The sequence below is a fragment of the Dunckerocampus dactyliophorus genome, chromosome 16, assembly GCF_027744805.1.
Source record: "Dunckerocampus dactyliophorus isolate RoL2022-P2 chromosome 16, RoL_Ddac_1.1, whole genome shotgun sequence".
NCBI classification, from domain to species: domain Eukaryota; kingdom Metazoa; phylum Chordata; class Actinopteri; order Syngnathiformes; family Syngnathidae; genus Dunckerocampus; species Dunckerocampus dactyliophorus.
In genome coordinates, this window is record NC_072834.1 from 23,491,831 (window position 1) to 23,514,821 (window position 22,991).

Sequence of the window (22,991 nt, forward strand, 5' to 3'; positions counted from 1 at the left end):
TGATGCTGGTGTTGTTCTGGGAGGCAACGCAATCGTAGGTGAAGAGCGTGTAGAGGAGCGGACTCAGCACACACCCCTGTGGGGTCCCAGTGCTCACAATTCTTGAGCTGGATGTGCGGTTGTGGACTCTGACTGACTGGGGCCTGCCTGTTAGAAAGTTAAACACCCAGTTACAGAGGGAGGGAGACAGGCCAAGTGTGAGGAGCTTATTTGAGAGTTTGTGGGGGCTGACTGTATTAAATGCAGAGCTATAGTCTATAAATAGCATTCTGACATATGTGTCCTGGCCCTGTAGGTGAGAAAGGGCTGTGTGGATGGCAGTGTTGACTGCATCATCCGTGGACCGGTTCTGGCGATATGCAAACTGTAGAGGGTCCACAGTTGCTGCCGGGATGCTCTTTTTGATGTGGGTCATGACTATTCTTTCAAAGCACTTCATAACAATAGGAGTGAGTGCTATAGGGCGATAGTCATTCAAGCAGGTCACGTTGCTCTTCTTGGGTACGGGCACTATGGTGGTGGACTTAAAGCAGGTCGGTACAGATGCTTGTGCAAGCGACAGGTTAAATATGTCAGCAAGCACATCAGCTAGCTCTGATGAGCAAACCCGAAGTGCACGTCCTGAGATGTTGTCTGGGCCTACTGCTTTTCGTGGGTTTGTTTTGTTCAGAACCCTGCGCACATCAGCCGATGTCACCATGAGAGGTGAGTCCTGTGTGCTCCCCAAGTCCAGCCACCCTCTCTGCTCATCAGGAGTTTGGGTGTCAAAGCGGGCATAGAACTCATTCAACTCATCAGGAAGTGTGGTTTGGCTGGACGTGGCTACGCTACTCCGCTGTCGATAGTCTGTGATGTGCTGGAGCCCCGCCCACATGCGCCGAGGGTCTGAGGTGGAATAGTAGCCCTCCAGCTTCTGTCAGTACTGTCTTTTGGCCTCTCGTATGGACCTCCTCAGGTCATATCTGGCCTTTTTGTAGTCATCAGCGGTGCCCATGACAAATGCATAAACGAGTGATAAACGAGGGACGACTGTACAGTAAACATAGTAAAACTAAGAAGTTGCTCAGGTTGCATGGGTTTTCTTCTGTTAATCTGGTGTTCTCCCATCGTCCAAAGACATGCACGCTAGGGTAACTAGAGACTCTAACTGACCCATAAATTTGAATCATCTGTGTCTTTTGTTCCTGTGATTGACTGGGAAGGTTTGCACCGTCTTTCACCCGGAAGACTCCAGCTTGCCCGTGACCCTGAAGGGATACGCATTAGAAAATGACTGAATTTGATGTTCACTACATTGCACACAGGTGTGCTCAATAGTATTCCCATTCTCATGTAGGCAAATAATAATAATACAGATAGTCAGTTTGCCCAGAACGCTCCAAGACCACCCATGTTCTGATCACAAGTTAAGCCTTGACCTCTTTGTCTCTGGTTTGGAGAGATGTCGTATAATGAAAAGATAAGTTGTTCTGGAGCAACCGGAGGCGCAGGAAACCCCAGTGGACCTCACGACACCGAGGATCAGCAATTTCTTTGAAAAAGGAACTTTTTGTTCTTCCTCTTGTATTCCATTCAGCCTGCCATGTAGGTATAAGGCTTAGTGGATCCTAATGTCAGCCATGTGTTAACGGTGCCTCACACTGCGGATCAAAGATAGAATTAGCCAAGGGATACACCAGGATCAATGCGGGGAGGAAAAACAGCAAATGGCTCATGAAAGACATCTGTTTTACATGTCGATACGATCAATGACTGAACGATAGGTGGCGCATACGACAGCTGCATTGGAATTTACCACCCTGACTGTGCTGTACACTTTTGCACGACAGAACCAAATCCGTTTTCATGTTGCCCAACGAGCCACCTCGGATCTTCAGGGTAATGCCGCTAGCACATAGGGCAATCGAGTGCAAACATAAAAACTCTTGGAAGCTTTCAGATGCTTCAGAGGTAGGAGCCCATAAAGAAACACTCTTCAAGAGCCCAAAAAACACAATCGTTGGTTTTGAGACAGGAATAGACACTCTTGGTCTCTCCAAGTAAATGTCACCCAGTCGTCAGTGAAGGTCTAGCTGATTAAACACAGCGTTCAACAATCATGACAGTATTTTGGGGGGGCATTTAATCAGCCAAAAAAACTCTCAAAAATGATATTTTTGGTGGGTTGTTTTTTTCCGCAGCACCTTGATGTCCAACCAGAGCGCAATCAAAAAGCCAAATAAGGCTGACGTGTTTTGCATAAAATAATCAGCACCAGGAAAATAAAAAAAATAACGTGTGCAGCTTACAAGTGTGCAGGAACATGCAAATGAAAGTCTTCACCTGAACAGAATTTGCAATAAACTAACACCGTATGAATTAAAGTTTAATGGAATTTGAACTTGCTTTTTGGGGATTACGGTCCACGAATTTCGCAGCTTCACTCCGTCACGTTATTTTGTAAATATATGAATTAATAGGTGGTTAAATGCAGCCTAGTCAAAGCATGCATATTTTTGCCTAAATGAAAGACGCATTCAAAGACGGCGACATAGTATTCTCCACTGGTCACTAGGTGTCAGTAATGTTATTGTAATGTTCGGTGAGACACACAAGCACCAGATTTGAATGCCAGAGCAAGCATGAGTCCTACTTATGTCTTATTTTCTCTTTTTAGGACTATTGTATTGGGTAATAGGAGTGTAAAAGTGACTATAAGGGTGTTATGTCTTTTCTGGAGGGATACGGTTAAAAGCTGTATTTCGAAGGTCATAAACAGGTTTTCTGTGCTGTAAATACAAAAAATATTCCATTTAAGGAATCCTACTTTGTGGAAATTCACTTATACATTGGATAATACGATTGTAAAGGTGACTATGGGGGTGTTATTTCATGTCTAGAGGGCTCTAATAATGTTAATAAAAATATTTAGAAGGTTGGAAACAGGTTTTTTATGCTGTAACAATGAAAATATTTCATTTATAAAGAAGGAATCTTACTTGGCGGAAACTCACTTATACTGTATATTGGGTAATAGGAGTGTAAAGGTGCTGTCTAATACGTAATGTTAAAAAAAACTGTATTTAGAAGGCGGTAAACAGGTTTTCTATACTCTATGAAAATATGAAACCAATTAACTGCAATAAATGAGGACTACTATAGGACTTTAGGACTATAAAACTACTACCGACTATGGCTTATTTTGGGGGAAAAATATTTAAAATGTGTTTTTTTACCAAAAATCTGTGTGCAAATCCACTGTTTTTTGTTGTTTTTTTTTTTGGCATATTTTTATTTTAGCTTTTATCATTTGGATTTACATTGCATGACTCCCACTTTAACAATACCTATTTTGGCCTAAAGACAGCACTGAACGTTTCTAAATGTGAAGAGGGACAATAATTAATGGGGTTTTTACTTCATATGCATGGTAAGCGCCAAAGTAAGAACACGCTGCATGAATTATTGCACCCAATAGCATAATTGGATAGCATAATTATTCTTCTTGAAGGCAAATGTATTGTGACAGAATAAATATGCCCAAAACAGAAGGTGACACAGTGATTCATGAGCTGATGTGAACTTGCAGAATTAAATGCCTTTTTTTTGGTTTGTTTGTTTAAATACATATTTTAGTTTGAATACCTAAACGTAGTATTTTTCCTCCATTGCTTAGAGATATGATGACGTCAGCTTCACAGTGCAAACTATCCCGTCTTGTCCCAGCCTGTGCAGATAGTTTGTGTATGTTTCCATGTAAAGATCTCCTCGCTGTGTTATGAGCGCCTTGGTGTGACTTGACACATCGCATAGCAACTCCTCAATTGGAGGAGCTGTTGCATCGCGTGATCTGTCAGCAGGTGCCAAGGTTTTGTCAAACTCAGCCCCTCACCAAGTAGTCTTCAAAATAAGGGTCTTCGTTGACAAAATTGTGCGTGTCGGAAGAACTGACAGGAGCAGGGCCGTCACCCGGTGAAGCAAACACAGAAGCTCTTCCTGACGTGCCGCTGGCCGACATGTCCGCTCATCAGGCGCTATCAGCGTGCGGTCCAACCTGCCGAGGGAGACAAACACTTCAAGGTTCCATCCGTGGGGTGAAGAAGATGGAAGAACAGCAACAATTCTTCATGAATTCCTCACAGAGAGAGACACTTGGACACCACCCCCATCCCCAACTTTCTTGTGATTTATCCTGAAATTTTCAACACTTGTACAGCCGTCCCTCGTTATAGCGGTTAATTGGTTCCAATTAAAAATGCTATGTTTTCATAGTTAGAGCACAGAAAACCTGCTTACGATTTTCAGTACAGTATTAGAGCCCTGTAGACATGAAATAACACCCCTATAGTCACCTGTACACTCCTTTGATTCATTGTTTACAAAACATTGCGCAACTCTTACGCTGCAGGGACTAGCTAGCAAGTTAGCGGGCTAACCAGTTAGCCTCAAATTTATTTCTCTAAACTTAAGAAGCCAACAACGTACCACTTCCACACGGAATGGGAGGAGAGCTTTTTTCTTGCTGTATGATGTGGGACATGCCTTGGCTGACTTCATGACATCACGCAGTGTTACGGCAATGTCATGTGAGCTAATGTCAATGTTTTGTGTTTCCATATGTTTTCACTAATAGTAGACCATAGTTCACCACCAAACAGCCAATCATTTATTTATTTATTCATTTGTGAAAAACCACAATATAGCGAGGGAGTGATAATCAAACCAAAGCAGTTGTCTGATGGACCGCCTTCTTCGGTTGACAGTTTGCAGCTGTAAAATGGGTGCATTACGCCTTTCCCAGCATGCTTTGCTGTAGCGAAAACAATCACTTTTGACTGTGTTTGGCTCTTCAAATGCATTATTTTGGACAGACTGGATGTAATAGTTAAAGTGGAATGGTTTTTAGTCATGTCCAGTTTAATGATTGTTACTTTTGGTCTGAATCTGGCACCCTTAGGAAGAATGGTTGTGAATTTGTGCTAAATGTAAGACTACTGCCACTTGTGCTTTTACAGCATTAAGCAGTACTTCATATTGGAGGAAGTGCTTGCTTATGCAGGTCGCTGCAAGCACGTTGTGTGTTGAGGTGATGAGGACTAACTCAGTGATATTAACCAAACAGTTCTGGCCTGCAGGCCCGAGTGTGACGCCTGTGCTTGTTTACAGCAGGGGTGTCCATACTTTCCCCAGCGAGGGCCACGTACTGAAAAATCAAAAGATGAGGGGGCCACTTTGATATTTTACATTTTGTAAACCCCTGCATGTAGATATGCTAACAAGTATTACATACAGTATCTTTAAAAAAAACAGCCTGCATCTCAGCTTTGTATTTTTATTGTTAGGAACTTTTCTACTCATTTTTGCTGTTGTTACTTTCCAACTTTCTTTTCTAATTGTGAATTTTTCCATTTAATATTTTGACTTTATTTTTGTTACATTACAATTTTTTCCCCCAACTTAATTTTCCTTAAAGAATGGTACCTTTAATTTTTGTTTTGTTTCTGATATTACAATATAAAATATAATATAAAACAACTTTTTTGCTTAATATTATGACTTTATTGTAATATTCCGTAAAATTACAGCTCTTTTTTTTTCCATTTTGTTGTTGTTTTCTTGTTTCATTGTACTTTTAAAATGTAAGGCCAATCGAAAACCAGCCACAGGCTTCAAATGGCCTCTGGGCCGCAGTTTGGACACCCATGAGCGCTATTAGTGTCCGTGAGCATGCACCAGGGATTGAAAGGTTACGCAAATAGCCTCTTCTCCAAGCAGTTGCCGTCGATGCCTTGCTCAGAAGCATTTTTAATCAGTGGACCCCAAAAAACACGCTTACAGTCACAACCTGACTGAACTGCGTTGTGATGCATTTGCTTAAAACAACTTTCTGAACAAAAACGCTGTCTGCTCAGTGATGTAGTGTACATAGTGTGCTATTTTTACTGAGCTGAGCTGTCATGAAAGGCTTCTATAATATATTTTTTAAAATGTAGCTCTCTCACGCTGACAGTGACGTGCTGCAGAGACGTTGTGGCGGTTCTGACACGTTATATATTTGTGACTTTTATGCAGTCATTTTAGTTGCGGGCCGGTGTCTTTGGTCCGTGGGTTCACACGCGTCGCAAAAGAAAACTGGTGAGAGTTGTGAGACCCACCGTGGTTTGGATGTTAGTTTCACACTCTCACTAGAATGAGTCCTAAAATAAGCAAGTTGTTCTTCATCACATCGCTAGATTTAAGTAAAATGTTCTTATTACAAGGTAAGATGTTAGCCAAATGCTCTTATAAGATTCCTAAATTTAGATCAAATTTGCTTTTGTGAGCCAGATTGAAGCAAAATGAGTATTATTCTTAGATTGTCCTGTAGACAAACAGCCATTCATACTATGTTTGACAATTGTTAGAATCTCCAATTAACCTAACACGCAGAGTACACAGAGAATACCCAGCGAAGCGTGCGGGTTCCGCACAGAGGGGTTCCCACAGGGATTTCAACCCGGGATGCCTGATTGTGGGGCCAACATGCTAATCGCTCGGCCACCGTGCAGCTAAGATCTCTTCTTGTCGGCATGTTAGTTATGTTGGTTACTCCTCAGACCGCTGAGACAGCAAATTATTTATTATTCTTATTATTTTTCTACTTTCTGGAAATGTAGTTTTTGCAGTGTAGATATATCTTCTTCTTACATTTAAAACCAGTTTTATTCTTAATTTAAGACAAATATATATGAATCTATTGTTGAAGAATAATCCAAATCAGGGTTTTAGCTTTTTATGAGAAAAAAACACTAATATATCATATACTATAATAAAATATCGTCATAAGAACTAGCTAAGTATACTTTATTAATATAAGATTATTGAACATTGCTAGACAATATATTTTTTCTTTTTAGGAAAAAAATTAACGGATGTTTTAAATGGGACTTTTTTTACTTTCTTGAAATGTAATTGTTGCAGTGATCAGAGCAATCCTTTTTTCAGTTTTTTCAAAATTGCAAAATCCATCCATCCATTTTCTATGCCGCTTATCCTCACAAGGGTCACGGGGGTATGCTGGAGCCTATCCCAGCTGACTTTGGTCGCCAGCCAATGGCAGGGCACATAAAGACAAACAATCACTCACACTCACATTCATACCTATGGACAATTGAGAGTCTCTAGTGAAGCTAACATGCATGTTTTTGGAATGTGGGAGGAAAGTGGAGCACCTGGAGAACATGCAAACTCCACACAGAGATGCCCAACGGAGATTCCAACCAAGAGCCTCCCAACTTGGTGGCCAACATGCTACCCACTAGGCCCAAACTGCAAATTGGAGTACAAATTTGAGAGATGCTTGAATCAGATGGATTTGTTTTTCTGCGAGCGTTAACCTCGTTGTCTAAAAGCTGATTGTGAGCTCGTTCCTGCCACAACATCGAATCATTTACATTTGAAAGTGTTGCATTCATATCAAAGCCACAACAACAAGTGAAATCCACAGGTTTTAAAAATAGACTTTACCCCCAAAAGCTGTCAAAGACCCGATGATGCTTTGTGTTGGAGGCGCTGTACACAAAGCATGTTTTGGAATAAATGCATTCCAATTATCGGCGCAGCAACATTGCAGCAGATAAACGTCACGTTTGTCTGGTGTCATTTGCTGTGAAGTTGCGGTGGCGAACTCTTCGACCTTGGAGAGCATCCCAATCGAGATGTAGAAGTGCAAGTGCCGGGTCACAAACTCCAGCGTTTTTTTATTCATTACAGCGTGCAAGTAAAATGTGGATGTCAACACTGTTTGTGTGCTTGCAGTTATCATCTCTGCAAAAAAAAAAATACAAAAAATGCGCATCCTCTCTGGAGAACAAAAGGCTGTTTTCGGTTCCTTCGGCTTGCTATGAGAAACTGTTCTGAGCACTTGTATAAAAACAGGCTTGACATGTCACAGCTAAAGATATACAAAAGCATGGTTTGTTGTTTTTTTCCCCTTCACAGCCTGACAAACACTGTATGCATTCACAGCCAGTTATTACATAGACAGCCACAACCAGCCACTAATGTCTGCTCGCATGTGGATTATTTTTCTTCCTGGAACTTTCTTAGTCATTTGCCACATAAACTGTTTGCAGGGACCACAAACACGCCATTAATATCGCCCACACACTCCCAAACGATAGTGGCTGTTATCCCTCTATGAGCTGTGGCTCTCTCATATTTTTTCCGCCATCGATCATAGCCGTGCGGCACACGCGCTGGGAAGCAGCCGGTGGGTAGACGCAGCATTTGCAATCAAACGGAGAGCAGCAGTGTGAAATCTCAGGAAGAGGCAGCTTCCCCCCCCATACCGCCACCTCCCAATGCCTTTGGGCAGGGGATCAGACGATGAGGAAGCCTGCTTCAGACACTCAACACCTCCCACTGGCACCCTGATGCAAGCAGCATGCAAACCCACCCCTCACATGTAACAGTCAGCCGGGGGACGTGGGGTGGGGGGTTAAGCTGCGTGGATACCCCTACCCCTGTGGAGGGCATGTTATGCCACTGCGGCCCGAGTGCTTTTAGGAGCTTTGCAAAGGTTCACACCGACTTGTTGATGTGGCGGTAAAGACCATCCAGGCTGAAGAAAATGACCTTTTATGGTGATAACATGCGCTTAGATTACACATGGGACTGATACAACGTAAATGGGAAAGCTGCAGGTACGCTGGCTTCAAGTTATTTCTCCCTCGCCACTTTGCGCTTCCAATTTTTGCAGCGTCACTCTATCGCTGTTTTTCAAAACTATATTCATTCATAAGTCATGCTGTTTCGTGGTTGAACATGGCCGATTGTTATTCCAAAAATATGCACATTTAAAGGAGAAGTGTACTTAAAAAAAATGTTTGCCCATCATCCACAATCCTTATCTGAGACATGAAAACACGTCTTTCTCTTTTCCGTGCGTTCTGAAGGTATAAAAACAGCTAAAAAGAGGCAGCTAAAAATGCACGTAACGGGACGCACCTATTCCGCCTAGAACTCTTTCTGAAAAGACCTCCAAAAAGCGCCAACAAGGCTCCATTTCCATCATGTGAGCTGCATATGAACCAAGCTACAGCAACATTATTATTATTGTTATTAACATTGTTACGCCCAAGAACTGCGTTACTGGCGTAGTGACACCTCGCCTCGCCACACCACACCGGCTAGCTGCTAGCCGGCTAGCGACTAGCTTCACCACACACTCGCTCACAACGCCTCAGGCCACGAGCGGAAAGTAACGCTACATACCGAAGCCGCCGCCAATGCTGCTGTGTTTTTGTTTTTGACGCTAGGTGTAGCGTTCCTTTCTATGTTGCTAGGTGAAATCAATCCACCCAGCCTGAGTCTTATTTATGTCTTATATGGCTTATGTACGCTCTAATACTTTCCATGTCTTATATGGCTTATGCACTGTTAGTACAGTATGTCTACTGTGTTGGCTAACAGGAGTGTAAAGGTGACTATAAGGGTGTTATTTCATGTCTAGAGGGCTCTAATGTTAAAAACTGCATTTAGAAGGCCATGAACAGGTTTTCTATGGTCTAATTACAAAAATATCCATTTGCAAATAAGGAATCCTACTTTGTGGGAATTCACTTGTCAGGTCTGGAAGCAATTAACCGCAGCATTGAGCTTGGCCTCATCCTCTCCATCGTCCCCCCCATCCTTGGCTTCATCTGACCCACCAGATATTGAAACTTTGTGATGACTTTTGCACCTCTTGTGTGTTTTAAAGAGCAAAGCAGACGGTGCTGATTTGTGTACTGCAGCTTCAAGCCAACCTATAATAATAAATTATTCATTTCTTTTCAGCGTGTTGGGGGGGGGGAGCAAGGTTCTGTCATGAATGCATGTTCCTGTGTGCATTAGTGTTACTACATGTTGACAACCGCTGTAAGCTTGAAATAATATGCGTACGCATGACAGCGGCAGCCACTCCAAAACCAGCTGCCGTTCCACAATTTAACTCTCACTTGTGGAATTGTGAAGGTTTTCATTTTCACAAATAAAAGTGTAGCTGAAACTCAAACATGGGTGCTAAATCAACGCTAACACGACATCCATGTTGTCTCCTGCTACTGTGCCATATGCGCTTTGACGCTGGAAGAAGGAAATGTCAGACTTTGGCAGGCGAGGCAGTGTATTTAGCTGTCATTGCTTATTTTACGGCCATTGATATTGTTGACGAGCACTCAGTGGTGCTTGGCATCAGGTTGCATTACACACTTGCTTTTAGTGTCGATAAATATGTCCAGCGTCCTGAAATCACAGTCAATCGGAAATCAATTAGTTAAACTGACAATCAGTAAAACCACTATCTAACGTCACTACTTGTGACGTTAAGAAGATTGTTGCATTTCGTTTCAAAGTTCAGGGTTTTGGTAAAGATGAGTACAGTAAATCAGTGCTTTTTGTGGGGATTGCAACCCGGGACCACCAGTAAACAGACAAACCGTGTGCCAAGGGACAATCTGCTGCTGGCTTCAGCACAGATGAGAGGCAAGTCCTTTGAGATTAATGACAGGTACAATTTAATAAAGCATGCATGCTGCTGAAGAGTAAATGTCTGACTCTACAGTCGTCCCTCGTTTATCGCGGTGAATTGGTTTCGGACCCGACCGCGACAAGTGAATTTCCGCAAAGTAGGATTCATTATTAATTAACGGCATGTTTTTGTAATTAGAGCATAGAAAACCTGTTTATGACTTTCTAAATACGGGTTTTAACATTATTAGAGCCCTGTAGACATGAAATAACACTCCTTCTTCGTTTACATCACATTGCATAGGCTACGAGATCACTCCAGGGACATAAGAGATGGCCGCTGCTAGCATAGCAAGCTAGTGAGCTAACTAGTTTGCCTCTCCAATTTACTTATTCAAAGTAAAGACTTTTACTTTACTTAAGACTTTGAAACCGCGTGGGGAAAAATACAAAGAAGCCAAAAAACGTACCACTTCCACACGGAATAAGAGGATAACCTTTTTTTCCCCCACTCGATCTCAGCCATGACCACAATACTTGTGGTCATGGCTTAGAACTTGTCTCAATATTTCTGGACTAATAATAGGCCATAGTCAACCACAAAACAGCAATCATTTTAATCATTCATTATTTAAAAGAAAAAAAGGGATATTCTAAGGGGGCCATATTGCAACCACGGTACAGTGAGGGACGACTGTACTTGCTAAAATGTTGGGCATGTGAGTCTGTCCCTCACTACCTCCTGTGAGGGACAGGGGCACTTTTGCATGAAGAGGTTTTCTATGCTCTAACTATGAAAACGTTCTGTTCATTAATATTGAATCATAGTTTGTGGAAATTCACTGATCGCGGTCGGGGTCTGGAACCGATTAAGCCAACCAGAAATCAGCCAATGTTGAGTATGCCCACTGTAAACAATTTTTTGGTTTTGCAGCTATGCAGAATTCGACACATGGCGGCTCGGTGTGGAGTAAACCTCCTGGAAGCTGTGGAGAGGTTTTAATCAAGTGTGAAATCCTTTTGGAATCTTCGCCTGCACGAGTGTGTTCGCGCTCAGAAGCGCATTCCTCAACACTTGGCCAAACTCTCCTCCCTTGAACATCTTTTGCAAGCGGGGGTCCATTTGACCACAGTGATGCATACAGACAATATTCTTGGGGGAGATGAGAAATACACTCCAGTCACCATGCATGAGACAGTCTTGCATTGCTTTTGTGTCTCTTAGAAAAGCCTCGCATGGGTACGCTGCTTTTAGGCGTATACTTGTTGTGAGTCACGCTGAAAAGAATCACAATATATTGCTCATAACTGTAGCAGAATGATATCATTAAACTGGAGCATAGGAAGGCATTGCTTAGTTGGGGGGCAAATGCCTTTAGAAGCCTTAACACCAGCAATTAGGATTAGGGGAACAATGAGATTAAGGGCAGCAAAAGATTGAGTAACCTTCTTTGTACAGTAATCATCATTTTATGATACATTTGTCCTTGCGGTATGGATTACCTCGTGTGTGCCAGTTATAATATGCAGTCATGGTGTACGTTGTGTCATTTTCAAGCATAATGATGGCTAAATGAAGTAAAATGCAAATATGAGGCATTCAGAGACGCATTCCAAGACATGTTGTGATGGTATGTGGTATCTACACTGGTCACTCGTTGTCACCACAGGAAGCACAGTACAGAAACAGGAAGTAAAAATGGAATGACAACATATTAGGTCTTATTTTCTGTTATTATGTGTCCTTTATTGGGTAACAGGAGTGTAAAGGTGACTATAGGGGTGTCATTTCATGTCTAGACAGATCTGATGTAAAAAAAAACAACCTATATTTAGAAGGTCGTAAAAAGGTTTTCTGTGTTCTAACTATGAAAATATTAGATTTACAAATAAGGAATCCTACTCCGTGGTCGGGTCTGGGCGTGGGGCCCAATTAACCGTGATTATTTTAGCCTCTTTAGGGTCAGTAAATGCCACTGTTGTTTCCATTGCCAGCGGCTGTGAGATACTGTACTGTACTATCCGATACGTTCCAATTACATTCCATCAATATGTTTCATTCTAAGCCCTCGGTGGTTCCATGCCAGTGTAGCAGGTGCCAGCTGGTGCAGATGTTTGTTGGTAAAGAGTCGTGCTAGACATCAAGTTGACAGTCTGGGCTTTTAACTTGTTGGCTAGCACTCTCAACTGTCATTCTGCGCAGGCGCAGACCAGACGGATTACATTGGTGCCGCGCCACTCATAAGTGTGTAACAGATGCTGTACGTTGGTAGACCTCACTCCCTGACACCTTAAGAGTCACAGTAGATATCGATTTGACAGTTTGGCCTTGTAGCTCAATGGCTAGCACTCTCAACTCTCATTCTGCGGACCCTGGATCGACCCCCGGGAGGACCAGACAGATTACATTGGTTCCCTGACCCAGATGAGAGTGTAAGGGATGCTGTACGTTGGTAGATCTCACTCCCTGACACTTTAAGAGTCGCACTAGGCATGGATTTGACAGTCTGGGCTTCTAGCGCGATGGCTAGCACTCTCAACTGTCATTCTGCAGACCCTGACGGATTACATTGGTGCCATGACTCGGATGCTGTACGTTGGTAGACCTCACTCCCTGAAACCTTAAGAGTGGTGCCTGACATGGATTTGACAGTCTGGCTAGCGCTCTCGACTCGCATTCTGCGGACCCAAGCTCGACCAGACGAGTTCTGCCAGAAAACTATTTGCCCCAAGCTGTCACAGGCCATCATTCGTGGGTTTTGTTTTGTTAAATTGTAGATTTGCATGAATAACGGCTTAAACGTCATTTACGTCATAACTGCAATGTGAGACCGGTAGTAAAAACAAACAAAGAGTTATCCCCCACTTGTAGAAATAGAAGGTGGATTTAGAAATAATGACATTTTTAAGCATTCCAAATGTTATCCCAGGCTTCGACACGAGCTGTCTCTTTTAAGCTTTCTGATTGATTTAAGCCCTGGTAGGCCAGATGTGGTTTTTCCAGCCTTCGAGGTCTGACATTTTGTGGGATAATTATGGTGCCGCTGGTCCTGGATACAGTACTGATGATACGTCTCTTTTAAGATGGCACTGCCTCGATGAGTCTTAACTGCCGCTCTTGTGCTTGCATCATTCACATGCAGCATCGTCTTTTTCATCTGTGAACCACCAAACTCTTTGCTTTCCATGCAAATAGCTGCACTCTGACACTGTGTGTGCTCACTAAACGAGACGAGGCACCTGTGATGGGCAGCTTCTTTTAGTGTACAGTATGTGCAATGCAGACATGACATTACAGTCATGTATTTATTATAGCAATCAAAACATCACACGTGGTTGCTGTCAGCTCTTTGCTTTACAGACATTGATCGCCTGTCCTTTCTGTGGAAAGGGATAACAAAGACAAATTATTTTCATTTAACCACAGCTGAATGTGGAGTCTGTCAACAGGTAGGCTGCATGTCAAGTCAGCAGGTTGCCAGCTGCACATACATTCATACATACATACGTTCTTAGTGCAGTGGTGAAACTATTTCAAAGAAAACCACAAACTTGTGTTCAGTATTTTTTTTAAATATCTGTGACGGTATCTGTGGCTTCTCAAGACCGATATGGTAACTTTTTAATATCTACATTTAACATTTTGGATTTGAGTGTAGTTTGTGCACACCTGAAGGCATGAAGGACAGGAACAAATTAGGATTTGACCAACTGTTGTTGATTTGTCCTAATCAAATATCCTGACATTACTGCTCCCACATCACTACTATCAGGAGTGTATAGGGGGAGGAGCCACCTGCTGTGGCCCAGCGAGGTGCACTGTGTTCGGGCACACGCTCCGAGCAGCCGGTGTGACGCCACGGAGGTCTCTGGCAAACCTTTTACACTTTTCAAACGGGGCAGCGCTTTTCCCCTCGGCATCGCGGAGCATTTGGTCCAATTAGCACGTGAAATGTGTGATAGCTTGTTAACAAGTGAGCTCAGGGGAAGTTACGCCAGGCCGTTAACATCATAGACAGGAGAAAAAAGGAACGCTTGACTTGCTCACCTGCACAGTACGGGTAATCTCGCCTCATTGGAGCGTTTTTTTTTAGAAATGATTGCTTATTGGAGCTATTTTTAATGTTATCAGATTTATCGGTATGATGTGAGAATTTCCTCATGTTGGCCGATGATTATCGCACACTCACTAATTTATTTGTTATCGTCCCAGGCCTAGCTAGTGCTAGAGAAAAAATCTTATTCATAAGGGGCTGTCTACACGGAAACGTTTCCAGGTGTCAAAGTATTTGATTTTTCAGCCTCTCACGGCGTTCTGGGGGCCCTGAAATTGTTTCCAGTCTGGGAAAATGTGAAAACGCTTTCGTATAGACAGCCGAACGATGACATCACCGACCCGTCGCCGTCACATGAACAGAAGTGAGCTTGGACGACAAGCCAACATAATGTCTGAATATTTCCACAGACATGACCCCCCCCCGGTCAACATCCTCCTGATATTTTGTTGTCTTTTTCTCCAAAATGACGCGTAGAAGTAATTCCACTTTGTTGTAAGTCTAGATGAGCCTTGGAAACCGGAAGACGTTCTTTCTTCTTCTGTAGTTTGGTGTTTCACGTGGTTCTGTCTGCTTCTGTTGTTGACAGCGCCACACGTACGTCCGTTTCACCGTCATCTGTTCGCGTCAGGATGCAATTATTTACTAATCCAACACAGTGTGGACGCGAATTTTTTTTTCAAGCCGCTAAAAAAAGAAGTCCCGGGAACGTTCCCGTGTGGACAGGGCCTTAGTCGCACCAGGACCAGCCAAATTATGAAAAAAAGTGCAACTTGGCTGACCTTGTTCTTCCAGAAAGTTCATTTAAAAGGCATTGAAATAAGTTCATGAGAATTTTTTGGATGGCTTTTTTTTAAAGTCAGATTTTTATGGACTAAGAGATAAAACAGTTATTTTTGGTGCTTTTTGCGCAGGGAAATAAGGTCACTGGGTCATGGACCCATTTTTGAAATGAGGAACGGTTGGAAAAAAAGTGATGATAATGAAGGGCAGAGAACCCATTTCAGTGCTGTCAATCAATACCAATGTTTCTGCCCGAAGAAATCCATCCCTCCCCTGATTCAAGTCTGATGTATCGCGTGCATATGCACGCCCCCCCCCCCCCCCCCACACCACCACCAATGTTGACACATTTTCGGGTGTACACAATGGCATGTAGTGGAAATCAATATAGTGTTGTTGAAAGTTAGCGGTCTAGTGATGCGTTTGGAGCGTGCCAGACTAACTGCTGCTTGATACTTCTAAACGACACAGACGCAGCACGCCATCTCCTGAATGCATCGCATCAGCTAGTGGACTACACACAGTAGAGCTCATTACCCAGCGCATAGCAACAGCTACATAGCAACTGCTGCTCACTGCTTAGCAACAGCTGCAAAGACCTTAAGAGCGGGGAGGGAGAGAGGGAGGGAGGGGCGTGGATTCTTTGGGTTCAAATGACACCATTTCTGATCGGATATGGCATTTTTTTTTCTTCACATGTTTTGTGTGTGTGCTCTGTTTGACGAACTTGACATTTCATAACAAACTGACAATCCCGTCTCTCTTCCGCCCACAGACATTCGCTCGCTGCCCGATGTTGCGATGACCGGAAACTGTACGACTGAGTGCAGCGAATTGGGCCACTCAGACGCCTGCTGGATGCCCGGGCATCCCTCTCCCGTACGCAGGATGACGAGGAACCCCCCGAAACTCTCCACCTTTGTGCCTTACCAGGAAAGAGGGAGTCTGGGACGCCTGGCGAACGGGAGCGCCATTCTGGGTGGCGAAGAGCACCGATCACGCCTTCCGCCCTCTCGCAGTGCCTACGCCGGCAGCGGTCAGGACGCCAGTCAGGACTGCCCTTTGGAGGAGATGCCCCTCAGCGTAACGTCTGAGTTCCCGCCCACCTCCCCGTCCGCCCACACTCCTAAGCGAGAAATCTATCTGTGAATACCAACCTTGAATCAGTCCAGAGTTGAAGAAAAGAACAAAACAGGCTACCGCCCAGCTGTAACACAAGACTGTGATTCATCCAATTGCTGGCTTGATCACGTGGGTCATTTGCCATCTCCACCTATGAGCGTATTTATTACAAATTTCACAACCTTGAATTGATACACGCATTCATTTACATTTGATACACGATCTTGCAGGATGCGTCATTACTACCCAGGTGATAACTGATTATCATCGTAGCTAGCCAACCCACTACGGGGGCTGAGAAGTGCAAAACATTGGAACAAGAAGTTCAACAAATGACAGTCACACCGCCTGGAAGGGGAATGTACCACACGGATCTGACAGGAAGTGGTGACAGTGTTAATGGAGGACATTGGCATCATTGCCCATTTTGCGGCACATTTTTTAAGACGCTTGACGCGATTTTATTGCACACGTGGCCGGTGTAAAAGGCCCAGAGTATTCCTGGGGTTAGAGTAGCCTCGGACAGTTTGTACCCCAGGGTATATACAGTAACAGACGAGGCCACTTTATTCCCCCTGGGCCAGATTATGCCCCTGATGAAATCTACTTCATATTAATAACCACATACCAATAACAACGTTCTTATATTGGCTAACATTTCAACGTTAAAGGCAGTGTTCAGTTGTTTTCTGCAGATTTATTCCATAAAGTATAAACCGATCCGGGCCAGTTTATACCCCCGGGTATACTCTGGCCTAGGCCACATTATACCCTGGTCAATTTGGGTTGGGGTTAATTTGGGCGGTCATTGCAGTTTTTAAAATGGTTCTTACCAGACGAAAGGCCCATCGGGTATTTTAATGAGGGTGTAATGGGGGTAAAAAGTGTTTTGCCCTTCTCGGCTGCCAACTTTAACCGGAAAAGGAATGTACCAACTCCCCGGAGCTGATTGGTCTGAACGTTATCACTTGCTATAACTCTGGGATTCGGTCCGTTCCCCTTCCAGGTGGTGTAATTGTAACTTGTTTTGGTTTCTGTGAAGGTGTTTTGCACTTCTCGGTCACCGTAACCTACGCTGTCAAGTGATCTTTTTTGAAATTTGAAAGTCGTGATCAGTGCTCTTTGTGCCATTCTTGGATCATTTTGATAGACAGCCAGTCAGGCCCTGCCGGAAGGCTTCACGCTTTTGACTAACAATCAGACAACGTGTTCTCTAGTTGTACAATGCTGTAAATACATTTTGAATGGTGTGCTCTACATATATTTTTGTCTGGGAGAGGCTGATAACAAAAAAAAAAAAGTAATTTAAATTTTGAGGCTTTTCTTTTGGCGCTGCTGTTTAAAACTTTGATTGAAAACATCTCCGGAGAGGAGCTCAATATTGTGGGAAAGCATTTATCCGCTCCATATAATCACACACACCTTCAACCCCTAATCATAGCAGGATGGCCTTTACCTCTGCTCCCTGCGGAGCCTCGCCGTGGGTGATGGAACCTCCGCAGCAGACATTAGGTTCCGTTGACTCTCAGCCCTGTGACCGATAGTTTACCATCAAAGCGGTTGACTTGGCCGCAGCCCCTTGGAGTCCCAACGACAAAACACCAGACCCAGATTGGCTTTGACTTCAAATCCTTCTGACTCACTTTGTTTTGTTTTGTTTTTTTCCGAGACAATCTACTCGCTTGTTAGTCATTTCCCTTCATGGAGGACTCCTCTCAGATCTAATGCATATGTAAGGGGGTTATTTACCCCAATAAAAAAAACAAGACTTGCATCTAAAGAGCAGCGTAGCACTGGAGTGCATCCTTATGTAGTCCTCCTCATTCTGAGCAGTCTTTGTTGTTTCAAAGTATCCCGTTCTAATCTCACTACCTGTGTTCAGAGGGGACTCCTTGAAGAGCGTCGTCCAAGTAAACCATCATTAGCATCACTTAAAGGAAAGCACACTTTTTTTGCACGGTGGCCAAGTGGTTAGCATGTCAGGAGATCTGGATGATCCGGGTTCGAATCTCTGTGTGGAGTTTGCATGTTTGGGTTTTCTCCAGGTGCTCACATGAATGTTAGCTTAATTGGCGACACTAAATTCTCCATAGGTGTGAATGCGAGTGTCTATATGTGCCCTGCGAATGGCTGGAAACCAGCCCAGCGTGTACCCCGCCTCTCACCCAGAGTCAGCTGGGATAGGCTCCAGCATAGCCCCACGTAGAACATGAATGAATGCACTTTTTTGGAATACTGCCCGTCATCCACAATCCTAATGTGAGACATGAACACACATGTCTTTCTCTTTTTTGTGCATTCTAAAGACATAAAAACAGATAAAAAGAGGTAGGTAATTAATTCACACAGCAACATAGAAAGGAACGCTACACCAAGCGTTAACTTTTCCAAATTCAAAAACAAAAACACGGCAGCAGTGGCGGTAGCTCCAATATGTGGCGTTAACTTTCGCTAGTTGCCTGAAGCGTTGTGAGCGAGGTGCCGACGTGTTGCGGGCGAGTGTGTGGTGAATAGGGTTGCCAACTCCCGCCACAATAAATAACGGACACCTTGTTGGCAGGGCCAACCAACCCGATTGTTTGCAGTTAATTGCGTGAAACAAATTTTGTATTATTTGACAAACCTAGTTATAAAAATACTCAGATTTGAAGCAAATATTCTTTGGTCAGCTACCCAACATAAGCTGGCGAGCTACTGGACACACTATGTGTTTATATCAAAGAACTTAGACACACAATAGTCACCTGTCACTTCCGTGTGGGACAAAAATGAGCTCCGAACTAACTGCGTTTTTAAAGACATATCACTATGGTAAAAAAAAAGTTACATTTGGAGTCCAAAGACCAGAAGCTAGGCGGAAAACTAGCTAGCTAGCTGCCGCCAGTGAGGCAGAGTGACAGGCGGGCAAAGTGTGTAAACAAAGTTGCCAGAAAAAGTGGAACGGCAATCTGATAGGTGAGCGATCAGACATGTTGGCGTCGACAGGCGTAGCCTGTGACAAGCCGTCATTAATTGACTCTACAAGTTTTGATTTGTTTTCTTGGGTGTAACAATGTTAACAACAATAATAATAACAATGTCACTGTAGCTTGGCTAATATGCAGGTCACATTATGGAGGGTTCTTTCAGAAGGCTTCATAGGCGGGATAGGTGCGTCCCAAAAAAGTGCACTTTTCCTTTAAAGCGGGTTTGAATGCGAGCAATGTGCGCTCAATACATCAGTGAACATTTCTCTCCTTTGTCGACCAAAATAAAATGTAGGGATTTGCTTTCCCTTAATGGAGATTTTCCGAGTTAATCTGAAGGATATGCCTGAAGGACACTTTGTATTAGTCAGTAATTGGATGCTAATAACGACTACATTAGCCTGTCTTGCAACACGGTATAGCGGCAGGCGGCATCTTTGATTCAAACATTGATTTGATTAGACTTGTAGATACCTTTCACCTCTGCAGCAAATTTCCATGGTGAGATTGTGTCTCTGAGTAAGGGCGAAAGATCCCCGAATAGACGCATCCTAATTAGGGTGAGTAATGAGTCCTGAGCTGTGGCGTGCGTGTGTGTGTGTGTGTGTGTGTGTGTGTGTGAGTGAAGCACATCCCCAGGACAAGGCACCCACCAAATAATGCACATCCACCCGCAGCGCCACAATCAGTTAAAAGGATCAGCACTTACCTCATCATGCTGCCATTGAAAACTGCATTTAGAGTAATTGAACTGAAAACATATGGAAATCACTGGACATGGCCATGATTAAATAATGTGGGCGATTATCCCCACCTCGAGGGGGGAGAAAACACATTTTCAAAGCCATTTAGCAACCGAAACAAAATTTAAACAACAACAACGATGCACTGTGATTAAACCCCCTCCCCCGTAAGCAGCGGGTGCGATCAGTGACCTGGAATTAACGACAAACGGAAAGACAGTAAGGAGTGATAAAGCCAATGCCACATCGCCTCAGTCACAAATTTGATCTGTCCAAGTGTCTCGACGCATTTTTAAGACTTGCAACTGCTTTGCGTTGGTATCACAGGCACAGATCTCCTTGATCGTCAATTTGGTGCACGAATGTTGAGGCGTTACTCACCACGAAGTAACGGGCCTGTTTGATTTCCTTTACCTCGGACTCTTAAACTGAAGCCAATAGTGACTCACAACTGGAACAAAACATCACTCATACTGAACAGAAGGAGGTCAACCTGCGATCGAAGGATAGGACGTCACCAAGCACTGAAATGCACTCAGAAGTGTGTTGAATAATATTTAATTTGTGCTTTGCATTGATTTGCTGTTGAACTCACCTGAGTATTTTTTGCCTCTCTGTAGTCCTGTATCGTAAAGTGATCATTTCTGTGGACAGATGGACAAATTAGTGTGCTGAAATTGGCAGGGGGGCGTTTTGTTTCGTATCGGTCAAAGGATCTTAGCAAAGCGGTTGTGTGAATAGAAATAGAAAAAAAGAAATAAATAAATCTGTGGGTGGTGTTGGTGTACATAGGTCTCCACAACCCCCTGTCTGCCGTCAAAGCAGGCTGGGATTTTTAGCATGGATTCCAAAGATAATTGGTAGAAACTGTTTTACTGTTTCTTTCACATTCGGAAATGTCAGTGCTGGTTTTCATACTCAAAAAGGCCCTCCTCGTGAACTGAAATTAACTGCACATATATTTTCATCTTTTTCACAGTCCTTGGAGAACAAAGACAATTGCCTTGAGACGACGTCTTTGCAAGAGAGAATCTCGTTGTTATCCTAATTGTTGGTATATTTATATAGGATACAAACGCTTGTGATGCCATGTTTTTGTACAGTTTTATGTACATACAAGTGACGCTTTCTAAAAGTTCTGAGAAAAGCCGATGGCATATAAAAATTGTAACACGTTTTCTTGAGCTGTGCACATCTTTGCCTTGGTTGGATTGACCTTTGCTGAGTCGGTGTGAATGTGGCCGTTCTATGCCTGCACTGTAGTCATTCACTGGCTTCCACCTGCTGAGGACTTAATCAGTTATTATGTTTATTGTGAACAGTGGTTTGTCTTATCTTACCGGTTTGTTAAACTCCTGTGTTTTTACTTTGTTCTGTTTTCGCATGTTGACAACTTCTCTTGTAATACTGTCCTCATGAACTTTGTAATAAAAGTACTTCAGGGAAAAAAAAAGGTGTCTTTTGTGGTTTGTCTAAGACTGGACAACTGGAGCACACGTTCTAAAGTTTGGGTCATCGGTACGGTCGTGGTGGCTGGTATCCATTTCCCATTCGTTTGCCAGCCAGTTAAAGGTGTAATCTACTTTCACCGTAAGTCCAAAGTAGTGTACCGCCTGAGCAGGATAAGCGGTATAAAAAACAGGATGGATGCTGAAGGAGCAGTAAATGGTCTTTGCTTGTACTCTACTGCATCCAAATTTGAAGACGAGCTGAAGAATTGGAAGAATGTACATTTTGCACCGCTGGATCTTAAGGAGGTTTTAAGAAGAGCTTCAAAATGCACAAATAAATGGGAGTAAGACAAAAAAATGAGGATTTAATGTGATGCGCTATATTGCGGTTGGTGTTCTATGCTCTAACTACAAAAATATTCAATTTATTGATATTGAATTCGCATTCATTCATCGCGGTCGGGTCCGGAACCACTTAACCACAGTAAACGAGGGACGCCTGTGCACGCCCGATCAAACCTTTAAGCCCAGTTAAAAATTTGCCAGAATGTACACTTTGCACCGTTGGATCTTAAGGAGGTTCTAAGTAGAGCTTTGAAACCTAAACAGAAGAAATGCGAGCGGGCCAAAACATTTTATTGACTAATCAATTTATTGCAAACAATGATTAAGGTGAAATAGGCTGCTCATAGCTGATCAAAAGTTTAAAAGGCAAACGTGGATTAAATGTGATTCAGTGTCAGGTATTCACGCTGTCATGATCGCTTCATGGCAAAGGCAAAACAGCTTTCTCTCTTTGAACGCGGTGGGATTGTTGAGCTGCATAAGCAAGACCTCTCGCAGTGCGCCATTGCTGCTGAGGTTGGACGCAGTAAGACCATCATTTGAAACCTCTTCAAACATCCTGAGGCTCATGGAACAAAAAAGTCAAGTGGTAGACCCCCAAAAAATGTCACCGGCCTTGAGCCGAAGGATCCCATTGGCTGTCTGTCAAGACACGGGACCACACGGGGCTGTTACTGGTGCCGAGTGCAGGAACCACCAGAGGCCATTTGCCAGAGAAGGCTTTTAAGAAGAAAAAAAGTTGGATTTTGCAGGAGAGCAACAAACATGGGACACTGAATGGTGGAAGAAAGTTTTATTCTGTAAGAGAAAATGAGCCTACAATGGAACAATGGCGCTTCAGGTTGTGCAGGGGCGTCAAAAGTGGTTGGCTATGTGGAGATGTTGCATCCCTCATGACTGAATGCCCATTCAATGTTGATGATCTCGATGAAGGTGTGGATTCAGGAATTGTGGTTGCTTGCAATGGAAATGTCCACATTGTCCAGAATATAAAAATATGACCTTTGTAAACCAGGAATTAGCCAGTGAGCAAGGCAAACCAGATTTGATTAATGA

General features: G+C 43.3%; 1 protein-coding gene across 4 annotated transcripts in view; it reads left to right on the forward strand.

Moving 5' to 3' along the window:
* The window catches only part of pcdh1a (protocadherin 1a), a 149,451-nt gene extending 127,874 nt beyond the window's left edge, over nt 1-21,577 (forward strand). For all 4 annotated transcript variants that reach the window (XM_054754024.1, XM_054754022.1, XM_054754023.1 and 1 more), the window contains one exon: nt 16,084-21,577. In XM_054754024.1, coding sequence (XP_054609999.1) covers nt 16,084-16,457 — 374 coding nt within the window. In that variant the 3' untranslated portion in view covers nt 16,458-21,577. The remainder of the gene's footprint in view (nt 1-16,083) is intronic.
* The last annotated feature ends 1,414 nt before the right edge of the window (nt 21,578-22,991 follow it).